Raw genomic sequence first — 17797 nt, 5'->3', positions numbered from 1 at the left:
ATTTTTAAGGGAATATGAGAATATATCAGTTTATTTTTAATTTGAATACTTATTAAAGGCTGTAGTATGTTAGAGAGTTTGTTAAGTTGCATTGACTTTTAATAAATTTAAAAAATTAGATCCATGCCAAGTGGCTCCCCACCCACCAATTTTTTAGGGATTTGAGATTATTCTAATTCTAATAAGTTCCTCATTATTATTTATAACATTCATTTATATATAAAATTTTTTTATTTAGCAAAATGGTTTATTACTTTTAATAAATTAAAAAAATTAGACTAATGCAAAATGGTCCACTTTACAATAAATTGGGTAATTTCTTTTTTTTTTTTCCAAGTTAAAGTTGACCCATAACTTTTTACACATAGTGAATAGGTAAATGTGTGCATTAGTAAAACATTCTTCATGTTACAATAATTTTTTTGGTTATATTATGAAACCTTTAGCTATATCAACCACATTAATATTTTTAATATTAAAATATACTTTCACCCTCACTCAAACACGTTTATAAATTTCTAATTTTTTTATTTTTTAAAATTTAAAAATATTACAATATAAACCATTTAAAAACTTCAAAATTTTCTTTTATACGATCCCAAAGGGTTAAAGTATTTTATTTTCTACCCGGTCAAAATAATAAAAATAAAATAAGTTGATGCTAATATTGCAAATGGCCAAAGTTCAAACATAAGCGACTAATGGACTGATTTTTTTATTGCATGATCTTTGTCATTTCAAATTAAAAAACAATAGAAGAAAGAAAGAAATTAACAGATGAAAGAAACCATTCATCTCGTCAGATTCTCGAAATAAACAGATGAAGCTTAAAACAACACGCCAAACCATTCATCTTTGTCAGTGTCACATTTTCGAGAGCAATTTGTATTAAAAATTAAAAATAATCTCATCCCAACTTAACCCAAGTAAAATTCAACTTCAATATGACATAGTTAAGACTGGAGCGATGCTTAGAATGGCATTATCGACATTCCCTGGCATAGTAGGAGGTGCGAGCCTGCGAGGTGGATCGACAAGTGTGTATAGACATCTTCAGTGCACTACTCTCTGCACTGCTGAATTCTCCATGGCGGGACGAGTGAAAGTAGGAGCTGCCCAGATGACTTCTACGGACGATCTCAATGTCAATTTTCAGACCTGTTCTCGACTAGTGCAGGTGCATTATTAATTTCCCCAATTGGAATATGGGACTTCGTGGTTTTTATAAATATATGGCAGGTTAGTGGATGTTGCAGTCACAGTGTTGCAAACGAATTTTCTGATAATTTTACGGTAGGCAACAAATGCCCTTTTCCAAATTTGCGCATTAGTCTGGACAATACTAATGCCAGTGGACATAACTAAACCCCAATAGAGATTGCGGATATAACAAATAATATCTCATTTTAATATAGCATAATTTCATACAAGAAAAATAGTTATATGGCGGAACCTACTTTCAATAAGATTTCATTCAACTTTCCACCATATCTTCAATTTCTTGATGTCCATAACTGCAACCGAAATGGTTGCACTTTTGAGTGTTATCAGTCCAGTTCTCAAATTCTCTAGACGATTGAAAGCAAGTCTCTTGTTGTAACTTTTCCTATATCTTCTGTTCTTTACCGGTTCAAAGCATGAAAGCACGGGGTCGCAATTGTGATCCAACGTAACTCTATAAACATTAGGATCACAATAGTGAGCACGTCCTTTCCTGTTACAATATTCTAATGCCCGTGCCCTTTCTCTCTGCTTGGTGATTTTCCTCATCGGCTAGTCCTTTTTCTATTACACTTTCTGTGCATTAGTACTTTCTATTGGCAGAGAGCGGTTAACGGGGCCTGCTTGGTTGGTTTAACCGGGGTGGTGATATTCCCCAAAAAGCTTCAAATCCCGAGCAACATGTTTGCTCTCATTGACCGGTGCACCCGTACAAGCAGGCTATTCATTGTGGTTGGGGTTAGGTGCAAGTCCTGGGTGATTTTGGCAGAATAGATACCCTCCACCCACAGGATTTTTTTTTTTTTTAAAACCAGAATGAAAAATTTATATGAAGCAAAAATCCGCAGTTGTAACACACAGCTGAAGTACATCAAAATCAATACTACAGAGGAAAGTTCTTCAATGATTCTAAAAAAGGCAAAAAACCATTCTCCTCCCAACAAAAGAAGGGGAGATTGAATACTAGATCTTTTAGATTTAAGCCTATCACTTCTTCAGAACAGGAGTAGATTCTTACAAATTGCTTGCACAAGATAGTACAAATTTCTTTTTAAGATTTAATTTAAAGTTGAAACCAACCCTCCACAAGAACCACGGGAGTTAAAGAATGATGAGCACCAAATTTTGAGGATTTCTTGCTTTGATCTTTTATACTTATTGTTAATGGAGGAGAAGATCGTTGATTGCTTTTTAGAACATCTGAATAAGAACGAGAAGAGGAGTGATTGATCTCTTTCTCTTCCTTCGAACTTACCTCTTCTTCCTTCTTATCTGAAGGAGGAGGTTTGTCAATATCCTTAGAAGTAGTCTTTTCCTTAATGGCTGAATTGGTGTTCTTGGAAGGCATTTGATTTGGATCTGGCTGATCTTCTTTAACTTCTGCCTAGAGGGAGGATGCTAGTGAAATTGAGGCCCGTGCAAACGATACCTCTTAGATGGATGATTCTTGTGCTTTCTTGAAACTAGTTTGAATGCTCCTTGCTCATCATTACTTTTAGAAGATGGCAGAGGGATAAAAGGAGACTAAGATGCTAAGGCTATTGGGCAATTTTTTGCAAAGTGCCTATACTCATAGCAACAATTGTATTTAAAAGGAACCTACTCATAATCCAGAGTCTAAAGATGGGACTAACCCTTGAAGTCAAGCTGAATCGTCTTAGAGAGTCCTTTTGCAAAATCCAGTTGAACATAAATTTTGGCACAATAGAAGTTGTTGTCCTTCCCTGAGAACTAATAATGTAGTGGCCCAATTTGTCACCTATCGCTGTGAAAATATCATCATCATAGCAAAAGAGGGGAAAATATGACAATCTAATCCATCCAGGCATAAAAGATATCGTCATGGTAGGATTAAAATCCAAAGTCCTTTGGGTGAGAAACATTCTCTTGGAACCCATGAAATAGGGCATAGATTTGTAGATAAGATCCTTGTTCTCCTTGCTTTCAAAACCAAAAGAAAAATAATTATTTCCATAATATAAAGGACCAATGGGCTCATTATCTGTTCAATTGTTAGAGATACATTTTGAAACAAAGGTATAACTGGGCTAAAGTATAGTGAACTTACCAATCAACCCTCGTTTCTTAAGGGTATCAATGTTCTTCTGCCTAGGCGCAGGAAACACCAAATTAAGAGAAGGAATTGTATCCACCCTTTTTACAAATCTACCATGGGGTAGAGAACCATGACCATCCACGTGAGGGTTGGAGAGATCACCCATTATAGAAGCAAAGAACTCAACTGAACTGACTAAGAGAATAGATTAGCCAAGCCAATAACAAGCTGGGGCACCAGAAAACCAAGTTTGAAACCCCAAATCAGCAACAAAACTCCTGATTTGCCACGAAAACCTTTGCATGCAACCACTACAAATCTCGAATCTGCAAAAATCTGCAACGGGCGCAAAGGAGTGGTGGTGGCTAGGAAACCCTAGTCACTCGCACCCTCAACAACTCATCCATTTCTATTTCTCAATATCTTACTGATGCAAAACATTTTACAAAAATTAAAGATCTAATGCAAAAAAAAACATCTTATATAAATTGCTCCACCCATGGCTTCTTGGCCAAAGGAGCTTGAGCAGTTGAATATTGTAAGTTGGCTTCACTTCATTGAATATATTCTCATTTTGGGTAGGTGCATGCTTTCTGCATTGGGATTTGAGAAGCATCTATTAAAAAAGGCAGAGAAAAGAACATGTGTCTTGGACCTCTCGGGTTTTGCAAGTTTTAACTGCTATACCAAGAAGACATGGACTCCATTTGGTTGTAGAGTCAGTGACAACAAACTTTTGTTCTCCAAAGGTAGTTGTGTAATCAAAGGTCCATGCCATTTCATAGTTCACTGAGGATCCATCAAAGCTGTTATAACAGTGTGTTCATAACTTCATCTCTATCTAGCTTTGTAATCTTGGATTGATTAGGAGTTGATGTTGATGTTGTTGAAGAATGTAACTAGTGTCGGTCTTCATAATTGTATTTGAGTCATCATGTAATGTATTTGTCAAAAGAAAAGAAAAAGAAATTTTATTATTAAAGAAATTGACTTATTAAAGCATGTATTTCATCCTTGTGTCAATTGTGTTTAGGTCAAATCCTCCATTGAAGGCTTCTAGGTTTTATGTCAAGTATCCTTGTCCATGTCATAATGTAAAGGACCCTTATTGGGCTCCATTTGTCAAGAACGAAATCTATTATAATGTAAATTAGGTCAATTAGGCCTCCTCCACCAAGTCGGCCTCAAATTGGACAAGTCAGCCTCAAATTGGATAAGTCACCCTCAAACTGGACGAGGCGGCCTAAATTGAGGGGCAAAAATACCTATATAAAGGCAACAATTCGACCTCATTTGAGACACCAACTCAACAAGTTCGAGCTGCAGTTGTAGGAAGCTGAAAAAGTGCGAAATTCTAAGGAAGAAGAGGACAAGTCTAAGGGAAAAGAAGAAGGTCCCTTTCAAGGTCTAGAAGTCGAAATTTCTCTCTCCTATCCCACACGTGCGAAGCTCTGGAGTGTTGCAGGAGGCTGAAATTTTGCAATAGCTGGGGGCCGAATTCTAGAGAAGCTGGAGCTGAAATTTTTGGGTTGTAGCGGCTGGACAAGAGGAGACTATAAAAGTTTTTTGAATCATATTGGAAGCTTGACTTGGTGGAGGAGGAAGGTCTTGGGTCTACGGTCTTGGTCTATCTCATTTTGAATCTACTCAAGGAAGAGTTTTTGACTAGGTTTTCCCCAATATAGGGGTTTTAGCCTTGGATGAGTGCTTACTTTTGGTGTCCTTGATCTTCATGTTTTTCTTTGATGATTGTTCGATGAGAAAAAGATAAAGGAAGAACATAAAGAAGTTAATAAGAACATAATAATATCATAATGTTAAAATTGGCAACTAGGGCCAAACTCCATGTGGGTCATCTTATTTATGGCAGCTGATATTTTTCTTGGATCCCTCTCATCGAGATGTGTAGGATTGATCTAAAGATCATTTGATTCCGATAAGTATTCATGGAGTCATGAATTTATCTGTGTTATAAGACAATTCGTCAAGGTCGGCCAGCAACCAAATAAATCCCACATGTGCCCAACGTTTTAGTATAAAAGGAAATGACTTGAGAGTCATTTCACACACACTTCTCACTTGATTTCTCTCCACTTGTCTTGGGTTTTAGTGTGAGAGAAATCTAGGAGGAAGAAGTCCTAGACGTTGGAGGAAAGGAGGCTGCCCTAGTCGCAGCAAAGATGACAGGCCGCTGAAGCGATGGAAGGAAACTCTATGCTAAACTAATGCTGCCCTAACGCGGTCCTAAGGAGGATGCCCTAACGCAATCCTAAGGTACATCAATCATCACAAGGAGCTCTGAAATATAGTGCGAGTTTGTAGCAAGGAAGGCTGAGGTAGGTATCCGAGTTTGTGGAGATATTCTCACTGTTTTGGGTGCGGATTTTAGAGAAGAAGAGCCGCAGCTCTTAGCCACATTGTAGGAGGCAAGAAGGATGGCTTGAGGGTTGTTTAGTGACACGTTGGAGCAGTCTTACCTTGCAAATCAGGCCGCAGACTATAGGTGAGTTTAATGATTGTTTTGTGCATGGTTTTGGGGTGTATATCTCTGTTTATAGGGCCACAGTGAGGGACTGCTACAACAACAGTTGGGAGGTGAAGTTTAGATGGCCAAGAGGCCTAGAAAGCCCTCCTAACTAGGCTGCAGTCATCTCTAAGGACAACGAGGCAAAACAGGGGTATTCTCCTTATATGTTAGGCTTGTTTACAGTGCTGGAGTGGGAAGATTGCTTCAGGTCTGAGTTGATTGTTGTAGGGAGCTTTGTGGAGGTGCCCAAGTCCTACAACATCACCTTGGATACCTTGGAACCTTCAGCTGAAGTAAGCGACCTGTTTGGAGAAGATTAGGGCACCGGTGTAGGCTTGTTGGTGTGCCCTAACCAAACTGGTACATGCACAGAACCTAGGCAAGAGATCAGCAGTAGCATGCATCAAATGGTATTTTGGCGATGTGGATGCTAATGGATGAGGGTCCTAGGACATGGTACAACAAGGCTACAACGGGACACCAGCCATAGCATGGTGCTGCAAAGTCATTAGGACATCAACAAGGTACAACATGCCAAATGGGACAGCTAGGCAATGATGCTTAGTACAACATGCCAAAAGGGACAACTAGGCAATGGTGCTTAGTACAACAAGCAAACGGGACAACAAGTACATAGTGCAGCAAGGTGCAACAATAGTACTTGGGACAACAATGATACTTGGTGCAGCAAGTACATGGCACAGTCATGATTGGTGAAACATGATGAGATGCAACATAGTGATGATGGGAGCAACACGGTGAGGTGCAGCATGATGATGCGAGGCAACACAACGGTAGGTGTGGCAAGGCAATGGAGTCACCTTGGAGAGTCAATTGAAGCAACATGTCTTCAAATGAGTTCAACTACCTCATGTATCATCTTCTTAGAGATGATCTATGCTCTTATTTAGATAAGTCAAAATGTTGACTTCTGTTGTATATGTACTATCTCTCTCTCTCTCTGCTGAACTATTGAAGAACATATAAGAAGAATTGATCAAGGGTTTCCCCACATTGGGGTTTGTCCCTGGCATGCGCTTCATCTTGTGTCCTCTTGTCTTGGCTTCTCTTCTGCGATATATGTTTATGTTCTATATGCAGTTTACTTTAATGCTGATGTGATTGCTAATCTGGAAAAGATATTGAGCTGACTGTGAAAATTGAAATAAATTGCTCTAAGCATAGAACATACCTAAAATTAACACATAAGTAATTATCAACATAAGAAAATCTTTTTGCGTTTTCGATTTTCTAACATGGTATCAAAGCTAAGGTGAAGAAGAAGGAAAAGGGCAGACTAAAGATCTATTGAAGAAGAGGGGATCAATCGAAGGTCATTAAGGGAAAGGATTATATAAGAAGAGAAGCTTACTGATGAAGTAGAGAGAGAGAGAAGTTCAGAGAAATCAAAATCCTGGCCATGAACCTAATAGTGGATGGAGTAAAGGACAACCTAATTCCATACATATCCAACATAGATTTTTTCAAGAAATGTATGAGGCTTTCTCCAAATTATTCACCATCAAGAACATTGGTCAAATAGCAAGCCTCAAGAATGATCTAAGAACTATTAGGTTGATGAAAGACGATACTGTATTATCCTACTTTATAAGGATATCTAGAATCAAGGATGAACTCCAAGCAATAGATGAAGTTGTACTAGAAAAAGAGCTCGTAATTGCTGCTCTTTTAGGACTACCAAAATCTTGGAGTGCTTTTGCATCAGGAATCAATAGTTGGAAGGATACTCCAACATTTGAACAAATGTGGAATGCATACAGTCAAGAAGAAGCCAAAATATCATTAGTAAACAACAAGAAGGAAAATGAAGAAGAAAATACCTCTAATGCCTATTCTGCTCATCACATGAAGAAGGGAACCTTCAAGAAGTTTAAAGGACCAAAGAAGAAAGTTGACCTATCCAAAATTGAATGTTACAGCTGTAATAAGATGGGTCATTATAAAAATCAATGTCCTGAGAATCCAAGGAATAAGAAGAGAGATAGGGATCAAACAAATATTGTCGATGAAGCTCCATTGAAGAAGAAGAAGATTGAGGAATCAAAAGTTAAAGGACTTATACTACTAAATCCTCTCCTACATATCCTTCTTAGTCTTGTATTGTTTTCATTTATGTTTTGATTTCTAGAGTTTGTAGGTCTAACTTGTCTTGTTAGAGCATTTTTGAATTATTTTGATAAGTTGTAGGTATCCCTCAAAAGGATTGGGAGCCTTCACCATTTTACCGAAACATAAGTATCTTATTCTTTGTTTCATCTTTTCATGCTTGGTTTCCTTCCCACATCAAGACCTGTCTGAATTATATGCTAATAACCTTTTATATTTTCCTTGGTTAGGAAATATTACATAATACACAAAGGTTGTGGAGGAAACTTCAAAGGATAATTGAAGCATGGAAGAAGTTTTGTTGCAAAAGAATTCCTTCAAGAATTGATGTCCTACAAGGTTTGTTAACGAACAATTTAAAGGTATGTCTTAGAATATAAGCTTTGTTATAAAGTTCTCTTCATGTAAAAGGTACGTTCATTCTCTTTTGAAATTTGCTTTACATTACTGACATTGTTATGTCTAGGGTTTTGAATCACAAAGATTCTTGTTAGGGTGATTAATCATTAGATTGAATCTACCCTCATGATATTATTTGATCATTCTTGTGTAACCCTAACCTTTAGGGTTCACTATAAAACCCTAGCCTCTTGTTGCTAAGGGTATGTCAATATTGATTATGAAACCCTAGTCTACTTAGGGTTGTTGATGAAATCTAGAAATCCTATTCTTTTGATATTTAGGTTTTGGTATTATAGAAAGTCTAGTCCTTTAGGGTTTGCTCGTAATGTCTAAGTTATGTATTGAAACCCTAGATCTATAGGTTTTGGTGAATTAGGGTTTATGAGTAAAACCCCTATAATGTCTATACTAAGATCCTATGAATAAAATTCTAGGTATATATTCATTCGATCGAAACCCTAGTCTGAAGTAAAATTGTTGTCTAATTTTGATGTTTTAATGTTTGTGTCTTGGGTTAACCTAGTAGATATGGATATTTATATGAGATGCTAGCACATGATAATGAAACCCTAGATATGTATATGCAAGTAAGCTAACTTAATTGTTGATGCTCATGTTTTAGTTTGTGTAATCTAAGGCTTGTAACAAAACCTTAGTAAAGATTGATATTCTAGGATATGATGATATTTTTTTCCGATTTGATTTAGTTTTGACGATAAAATCTAGGGTTTGAAACAAACCCTAGTAAAGGGTTTGAAACCTTAGATGTATAGTAGAATTGTTGATTTGATGATATCTAAGGCTTTGTGTCTCGAAGATGGAGTCTAGGGTCTATGACAAAACTCTAGCAAGAAGTTGAAGTCTAGAATATAAAATATATGTCCCTTGCTGATTATGAACCTAACTAGGTTTAGGTATTTAATGTCTAAAAGCATGAATGAGTTGATGTTTCCATTGTAATGACATAGTTAACTTCATGCTTTTGTATATTTGTTTTTGGTTGTACTTGCTATTAAAGTTTTGTAGGTACATAATCTTCAAGATGTTGAAGATGTTTGTAAGTGAAGATGACTTGATAATATTGGTAAGCATGATAAAGGAAGTTATGATGATCAAGATGACCTTGATGCCGTAAAAATAATTGGAGCCATGGAAGGCTCTCTGATGTTATAAAAGAAGGAAGTGATTGATCTCCCTAAGTTGAGAGGGAGCCTGGATAGAAAAAATGGTATATCTCCCCAGTTGAGAGGGAGGGCATATTATAACAGTGAATACCTTGAAAAAGTATTATAGATGAATGTTCGTGAAGCTGCAAACAAAATACTTGAGAAAGATTTGAAAATGTATTTGGTGTTGCTGAAGAAATGAAAGAATAAGGAAAACTTCCGATAAGATTGAAGATGATAGCAACAACATCAGAATAATTGAGAACCCCGAAGGTTTGTGTTTACATGTTACATTTGAAAGTTTATTACTGATTGGGGTTGTGTTTGTACAGGTAAATCTATCCATAAGAAGATTGAACGTTTGAAGCATGCTTGGACAAATGGATATATCTGATTTAGTTTATTAAATAGAGATGAAGCATCTAATGGCAAGATGCTTGGGATGATATCTGGCCGGCCTATGTCTTGATGTCTAGATCCTGAAGAGGGAGGGTGGCGTTGTACATGGAACTTCGACCTTGGATACACACCTAGATCCATAAGTTGGTGGTAGAGCTTAAAAGCCTGATAGTACCTAGAGTTGGCTAAAGCTTAAGTCCCCTTAGTCCCACTTGGATAGAATACCCTGGTCAGGTATCTAGTTCGCAACATTGAGTGTGCTAAAATTCTTTGTAGTTCATTTTGAGATCTTCCATGTACATCTATATATATGTAATAATGAATACTTCCCTAGTTAAGAGGGAGTGTTAAAGAATGTAACTAGTGTCGGTCTTCATAATTATATTTGAGTAATCATGTAACGTATTTTTCAAAAGAAAAGAAAAAGTAATTTTATTATTAAAGAAATTGACTTATTAAATCATGGGTTTCATGCTTGGGTCAATTTTTCTAGGTCAAAGCCTACATTGAAGGTTTCTAGGGTTTATGTCAAGTCTTCTTGTCCATGTCATAATGTAAAAGATCCTTCTTGGGCTCTATTTGTCAAGAAAGAAATTTATTATAATGTAAATTAGGTCAATTAGGCCTCCTCCACCAAGTCGGCCTAAATTGAGGGGCAGAAACACCTATATAAAGGTAGCAATTCAACCTCATTTGAAACACCAACTCAACAAATTCGATCTGCAGTTGCAGGAAGCTGGAAAGGTGCGAAATTCTAAGGAAGAAGAGGAAAAGTCTAAGGGAAAAGAAGAAGGTCTCTCTCAAGGTCTAGAAGTTGAAATTCTTCTCTCCTATCCCATACGTGCGAAGTTCTAGAGAGTTGCAGGAGGCTGAAATTCTGCAGTAGCTAGGGGGCCGAATTTTCGCAATAGCGGGGGGTCCAAAATTCCACAATAGCGCGGGGGCTGAAATTGTAGAAAAGTTGGAGCTAAAATTTATGGGTTGTTGCTGTTGGACAAGAAGAGACTATCAAAGTTTGTTGACTCATATTGGAAGGCTGATTTGGTGGAGGAAGAAGGTCTTGGGTCTAAGGTCTTGGTTTATCCAATTTTGAATCCACTGAAGGAAGAGTTTTTGACTTGGTTTCCTTCTATATAGGGGTTTTAGCCCTGGTTGAGTGCTTACTTATGGTGTCCTTGATCTTCATGTTTTTGCTTTGATGATTTCTTGATGAGAAAAAGATAAAAGAAAAACATAAAGAAGTTAATAAGAACATAATAATATCACAAGTAATTATCAACATATGAAAAACTTTCTGCCTTTCCGATTTTCTAACAGATGTCCATCTTGTAAGTACCCTTGCTATCAATGGCATTGCAAACTCTCTACTTTCCCCAAGGAGAAAGGAGAACATGAATGTGGGCCAGTTGTGAATCTATCGACGAAATGTGGCTCAATATACAAAATTGAACCCATTACAAGAAGCACAAGAACATAAACACTCCCAATGATTGAAAGCATGACAGATCAAAGTTCAAACAAATGACTATTACAGGGAAGATAATATTGACATAGTTGGGAAGGGATTGAGGGGGCTAGGAAGATTTTCTATTTTTATTTTTTGCTTTTTTTATCAATTAAGAAAAACAAAAACGTTCACTTGGGTACTTAAAATTTGGGTAGCAAGGTTGTATTTTAGGTAAGCAACACGGGGAAACAATTTGTTAAAGATGGTGCATCAAGTATAAATAGGCAATTAGAGTTGGTGCATGGTGATCTGTGTGGCATGAAACCTCCATGATTGAGAGGTTCAAAATATTTCATGATATAAGGCTACAACTTATGAATTTCAAGATCAATTTGGGTGTAGTTTTTGAAGTACCATAAGAGTCTATTGAAACATTCAAAGAGTTCAGAGCCATGGTTGAAAGGAAAAAGTGGGGATAAGATCAAGGTTCTTAGAACATATGATGGGAGAGCATATGAGTCCAGTTGTTTCTATAAATATTGCTAGCTTATGGCTTTCAAAGACAACTCACTTGTTTGTATGCTTCTTAGCAAGATGGCATTGGAGAGAGGAAGAATAGAACCATTTTGGAGATGGCAAGGAGCATGCGTAAAGACTAAAACCTCTTAATTAATTTATGGCCTTAAGCAGTCTATACTGCACTCTATATCATGTTTCCTCGATAGAAGTTCCTTTAGGGCTGTAAGAAACATCACAACAGAAGAAGCATGGAGTGGTAAAAATTCACAAGTAAATCATTTAAATTTTTTTGGTTGCAATGCATAAATTTACATTGGCCAAAAGAAAAAAGGCATAAGCTAGAAGAAAAAGCAAAAAGGGTGCATTTCTGCGGGCTACAGTGAAAAATCTTATAACCTATTCGATTTAGAAAAGAAACGTATAATTGTTAAGAAAGATGTTTTCTTTGATGAAGATCACAAGAAAGAAGAATTTGTTAGAAACATTTTGAGGGGGGGAGGGGGTTGAATCAATATTTCATTTCAATTAATCTTCACTTGCACTTTCAGAAATTTATATGCTACTTTACTTCAGAGAATCCGCGTGTGTATGCTACTTTAATGAATGCAAAATGCGTATATGCAGGTTACTTATCTTTTCACAATTTTCATCAATTATTAATTGAATATTATGCAGTGAATCTAAGCATGTTCAACATCATTAAACATAAGGGCATGTAGAGTATAACACATCATCAACACATCAACACATAGGCACACCGAATGTTTAGGTGGAAACCCAATTGGGAGAAAACCATTGCTGCTGTTGTCTCTTCTTCTTCTTATTATAAAGAGAAATTCTTCTTACATCTTGCACTGGCGCAAACTCTTACCAGTGCGCAGGCTCCTACCTGCGGGGAGGGTACAACCTCCACAAATTCTCCAACTTCGATTGGAAGGAAGCTGTTACTCCCTAATCAATTTTTACTGGCTCCTACTTCCTCATTGAAGGCTCCAACCCTCAATACCTCTATGGACCATGTTTTAGAATATTTCATACTGGATCCCCCTGACTACCACAAGTCCCACAGGCCATGTTTCATCCAATTTTCAAACTGGACCCACATCCAACAATATACTCAATCATCGAATAACAAAATGCCAAGATACCAATAGCCTCTCTAAAACAAATCACTGATCAAATCAATATGCTCACACTGATACATTATCAACCCATACATTCAGCAATAAACAACCAAGTCAAACTCTTTGCTCATTAATATTGTCAATACCAAGCCAAATTACTGACAAATACCAAGTCAAACTCTTTGCTCATCAACGCTGTCACTTACCAAGTCTCAAATTGTCAAATACCAAATCAAAGTCTGCGCTAATCAATCAAGTCAAACTCTTTTCTCATCAAGTGCCAAACCATATTCATTGTTCAAAGCCAAGTCAACAAATCTTATGCTCATCAAAAACATTCCTCGTCAATCTCATGAGTGAAAAAATCTCTTAATACCAATTTACTGTCATAACCAAACAACACCACAAACCCTCTTTTCAATCAAATCAAAATATATACGAGACTGTCATTAAAGAAATTTACTTATATATACGTTAACTATGTAGAATAACAATGTACAGATCTCAAACCATTATTCTCATACTTTTCATCAAACCCTGGCAACGAACCATACATCACAGTGACTTCATCAAGCTTTGACATCCATTAGTCACCCAACAATAAAGACCAAGTTCAACAACAATCAACAATATTAATCAGGGTTCATTTACTCAGAAGATATATGCGACTGTTTAGAAGTAGATCCGCGTATGAACTCGATATTCGGGAACACAAACTGCATACAGATCTCAGAAAATCAATGCCAAAATAATTTTTGAATGTACAGCCAGATCCCATATCAATCCAACTATCATGATACTACTCTCAAGATAATATGTAATACTATTAGAAACAAATTCAAGACATAGCAACATCATTATAAACTCAACAATAGACTCATGTTTATTAATGACAATCAACAACATAGATTTATAACTTCAGTAGCCATATGAGTTTCTCCATTCACTGAATCACTGATGCACATAATGCCCCTGCAAACAACCTCTTCCTTGCATATACTATTAGATTTGCAAACACTGGTTATAGATATCTGCATCAAACTACCGATAGCTCAGTACTGATCATCAAGCATACTAAGACATCAACATAAACCCTCTACATTCATCATACAAAGTCTCTTTGTCACAAAGTTAAAGATCTATTTAGCTTCAGCAAAGCATAATGAACCTCCTTCAATCTTCCTACAACAAAACAAATCAGGATACTAGAAGAACCTCCATTTCACCTGCAACTCATGTATCAACATCTGTTAGTCTTAAGCTCTGCCTTACATCGTCTTCTTGATCTGCATCAGATCTACACACCCATCTGATATTCAATCTAAAATGCAAACTCAGCTGTTCGTTCTCTTTCCCCTTTTATAACTTCTTTGCCTTGCTAATACCACAGGCAAATCCCTTGGATTTGTTGACCGTAATTGTTGGCGGGATCAAATAGACGTTGTTGACTCAAAACCTTGGGAGAATACCATGGAAAATAATCATAGTTTTTTATTTTCCATGCGCAGGGTTGTGTGCGCGACTCTTGTTCTTGATTCCTGCGTATGTACGCAACTTTATCTCACAGATGTGGCGTATGGTTTTGCAAACTATAAATTCTTCAATCTATCTCAAATGAAACTTGTGACTAAGCTTTCAATACACTTCCTCATCCTCTGCATCACCTGTACAAACATTCATATTACCTGCAACACTTCAACAAAACATAGTAACCATCATGACTCTTGCAACACCTATACATCATTAAGTGCATTCTCCATTCAAGATCTAGATAGGCACATCAGTTCTGGATTCAATCATAATGTGACAAGTTGACACCCGGGTTGACATCAAGGACAACACATTAGCCATAATGCCAACAGAATTGGATCAGATTGATGTATGGTAACTTGTAGAAGACAAAGGGAATGTGAAAACATTGTGGAGAACTGTTGAAGCTGTGAAGATAAATTCAGTACAACAAGAAGTGATTATGATGAGATTAGTAAGAATAATGCTACCAGTGACAAGACATTTCCAAAGTTCAAGCAATTCAAGTGGTGACTGCAAACAATAATGGATTCAAAGCTATAAGAATTACCTCAAACTAGTGAAAGCATGAAGTCAAGGACGTTGTAATAATACCAGGATCTTTTGTAGGCAAATTCTCATTACAAGTTGGACAAATTCTCAACGGCAAATCTTCTTTCCTTCCTCTAGAATCAAAGAACTGTTTAGACCAAGATTCTTACAACTTATAGGTGTGTGGAAGATTTATCGTACTAAAACTGTGCAACAGGTAAGGGTTCTTATATTTATAGCACTGTTTTCTATTACCATAAGGGACGATAGTAGAGAGTCTTGGTTGAGAGTTCCCATTGAAGACTTTGAAGAAGTGACTTGAATGTTTGGAGAGGTCATTGTATGTTTTATGTTGCACTAGTCTTTCATGGATACTTCTATCTGAACCTGGAGATGAAGTCCTTTCTATAGGTTTTTCTCATTTTGTTTTATCAACAAAATATGTTTCAATATATAAAATGCGTTTGGTTTCAAATTGTATTTTAATTTTTGTGTGCATATGTATTTAACTAATTGTATTTTCCGTTTGGTGAGCCTATGATTGCATGCACCGAGCTTCATCCGTGTCTTACATTACCTGTTGGGTACCACACAGCTTTCCCTGAGCTCTTCAATTAATTTATCTTATTGTCCCTCTTCATAGCATAGGGAATAGTTGCCATCTTTTCATTTTCAAAATTAATAGTACTTATGCATCATCTCTGAATTGATTAAATACTTATCAGAGAAAAGAAAAAGGAGTACTTTATGAGTTCAATAGAATTGCGTGCTGCATTATTGTGTTTTTTAAATGGCAGACAGAAATGCTCCTTGTAGCTAGTTATTTTTGTTAACACATGCAAACTTGGTTGGACATGGATTTTTAGGAGGCAGCAGCAGGAGGAGTAAAGTTTCTCAGCTTGCCGGAGAACTTCTCTTTTTTCGGTTCTAAGAGTGAGGAGAGTCTCAGCATAGCAGATACCTTGGATGGGCCTATCATGCAACGCTACTGTTCTCTTGCAAGGCAAGCTGTTGCACCGACAAACTTTACACCCACTAGTTGTGTATTGCAGATGTCAAATATGTGTGCAAGATCCTTCTAAAAGTGCCATTTTTGTGGAAAGAATGAGTCTATGGAGAAACAATGCTGTTTTGTGACAAATTATTCTAAGCTGTAATTCGTTGACTGGATATTATTTTGACATAATATAGTACACTAAGTGTTCTCAGGTCCATTAGAATTGGCTTTTTCTAAATTTAATATAGAAGGACAAGGACATCTAAATCAGTCCAGATCAATACCAAATGATGGCTTTTGGTTGAAGCCAATGTATACCTCCTTGCTATTAGGCTCTTCCTTTATCCTTACAACTTGGCACAGAGTTAGCATAGACACGGGCCTCCTTCTAAAATGTAATTTATATCTTTCACTCTTAATTTCTTGCTTATTTATTTGGTAGATAATGTGTTATTTAAAAACAAAAGCCTATATATCTATATATTTGTTATTGTTATATCCCATATTTCCTCCATGTACCCATTTTTTTCGGTGTGGGGGGGTTGGGGGCGGCGCATGTTTCAGGTGTTCCCAGTTCAAAAACCTGTACACATTTCCACGTTTGCGCAACTTAGGCCTAAAATAATGCTTATTTGAGATCCATCATTTTGTTTAAGAATAAATTCTGCTAAGAGTGCTTTCTCAGTGTATGAGTGACTTGGGCTATATCTTATATGTTAAACTGCTACATTTAAAGACAAATCTTTCATTACTAATCAGTCATGTAAATTTGTTCTTGTTTCTTTTTTTTTCTATTTTTATTTTTATTTTGAATAAAGAAGTAAGAAACTTACCTTTTGGTTGCCAATTATCATGTTACATCTAAATTTTATTTCATGTAATTACCAGATAGTGTAAGGTCACTTTGTTGGTGTTTGTCTACTTCACTTATCCTGAAATGTTTGTGGTATTGGCTTTGTCTTGACTGGGCAGAGAATCTAGGATATGGCTATCACTGGGGGGTTTCCAAGAGAAAGGCCCAGATGAAAAGCATATTTGTAACACACATGTATTGCTAGATGACCTGGGTAATATTCGGAGTAGCTATTGCAAAATTCACTTGTAAGTGCAAAGCATTGAGTGTATGGTTTCGGTAAAGATTGCACAATTTTTATTTCTTTGCACTTTTATTTGAACAAGTGGACATGTTTCCTTTGCTTTTGGTAAATTGACCATCCAATAGTTTGTCTATTAGATGCACTATGACTAATAGTTGTACATGTACATTTGTCATATCCTTCTTTACTTCATTTTATCCTAGGTTTAGCCTTGGCATTTTCTAGAATTTCATTTGCACTCCCACATTGTAATCATACTGGATGTATTCTTTAGTCCCTGACCTACTTTTGTGGTCATTAGTTGGACATTAATAAAATTATCTTATCTTAGATGTTGTTCAGAGTGATGTACCTTGGGTTTAGCAGAGTTAGTTAGAAGTTTGAAATTGAAAATACCTGTCTATTGTGGATGCTAGGAACCATTACCTATGATTAGACAAGAATTGGGGCTTACATATGTTTGTTAGTTTATAAGAAGGCAAAAAGGTTACCTATTTAGTTTGGTTAAAGCTGCTTTTTCTTGTAGGTCTAACCATTTAACATCCTTGAATATGAAACTTTGCTCTTGTGATTACCTTTTGCTTTAAACTTTGTTTGAGCTTGATCATGAAACTTCACTGCTGTGTTTACCTGTCCTTTAAACTTTGATTGGGC

The 17797-nt window shown here is 36.5% G+C and overlaps 1 protein-coding gene across 1 annotated transcript; it reads left to right on the top strand.

Annotated features, from left to right (window-relative positions):
- Window positions 1-840: 840 nt before the first annotated feature.
- On the top strand, window positions 841-17169 carry LOC149216201 (Nitrilase/cyanide hydratase and apolipoprotein N-acyltransferase family protein). The gene is made up of 3 exons (XM_089391164.1): window positions 841-1177; window positions 15916-16052; window positions 17019-17169. Exons 1-3 carry the CDS (start codon window positions 968-970, stop codon window positions 17149-17151), a joined length of 480 nt encoding a protein of 159 aa, XP_089247290.1. The 5' UTR covers window positions 841-967; the 3' UTR covers window positions 17152-17169.
- Window positions 17170-17797: the final 628 nt, after the last annotated feature.

This window comes from Pinus tabuliformis, chromosome 1_1, assembly GCF_031772625.1.
Source record: "Pinus tabuliformis cultivar Carrire ecotype Pingquan chromosome 1_1, CPIR1, whole genome shotgun sequence".
Taxonomy (NCBI): Eukaryota; Viridiplantae; Streptophyta; class Pinopsida; order Pinales; family Pinaceae; genus Pinus; species Pinus tabuliformis.
The sequence above is the reverse complement of the archived record's forward strand: the minus strand, read 5'-3'. Positions and strand labels throughout refer to the sequence as shown.

Excerpts from the sequence above, each read along its gene's own strand:
- LOC149216201 (XM_089391164.1), top strand. The coding sequence starts at position 968 with ATGCTTAGAATGGCATTATCGACATTCCCTGGCATAGTAGGAGGTGCG. Across the intron at positions 1,178-15,915 it reads CCTGTTCTCGACTAGTGCAG|GAGGCAGCAGCAGGAGGAGT; the intron begins GTGCATTATTAA and ends ATGGATTTTTAG. Across the intron at positions 16,053-17,018 it reads CGCTACTGTTCTCTTGCAAG|AGAATCTAGGATATGGCTAT; the intron begins GCAAGCTGTTGC and ends TTGACTGGGCAG.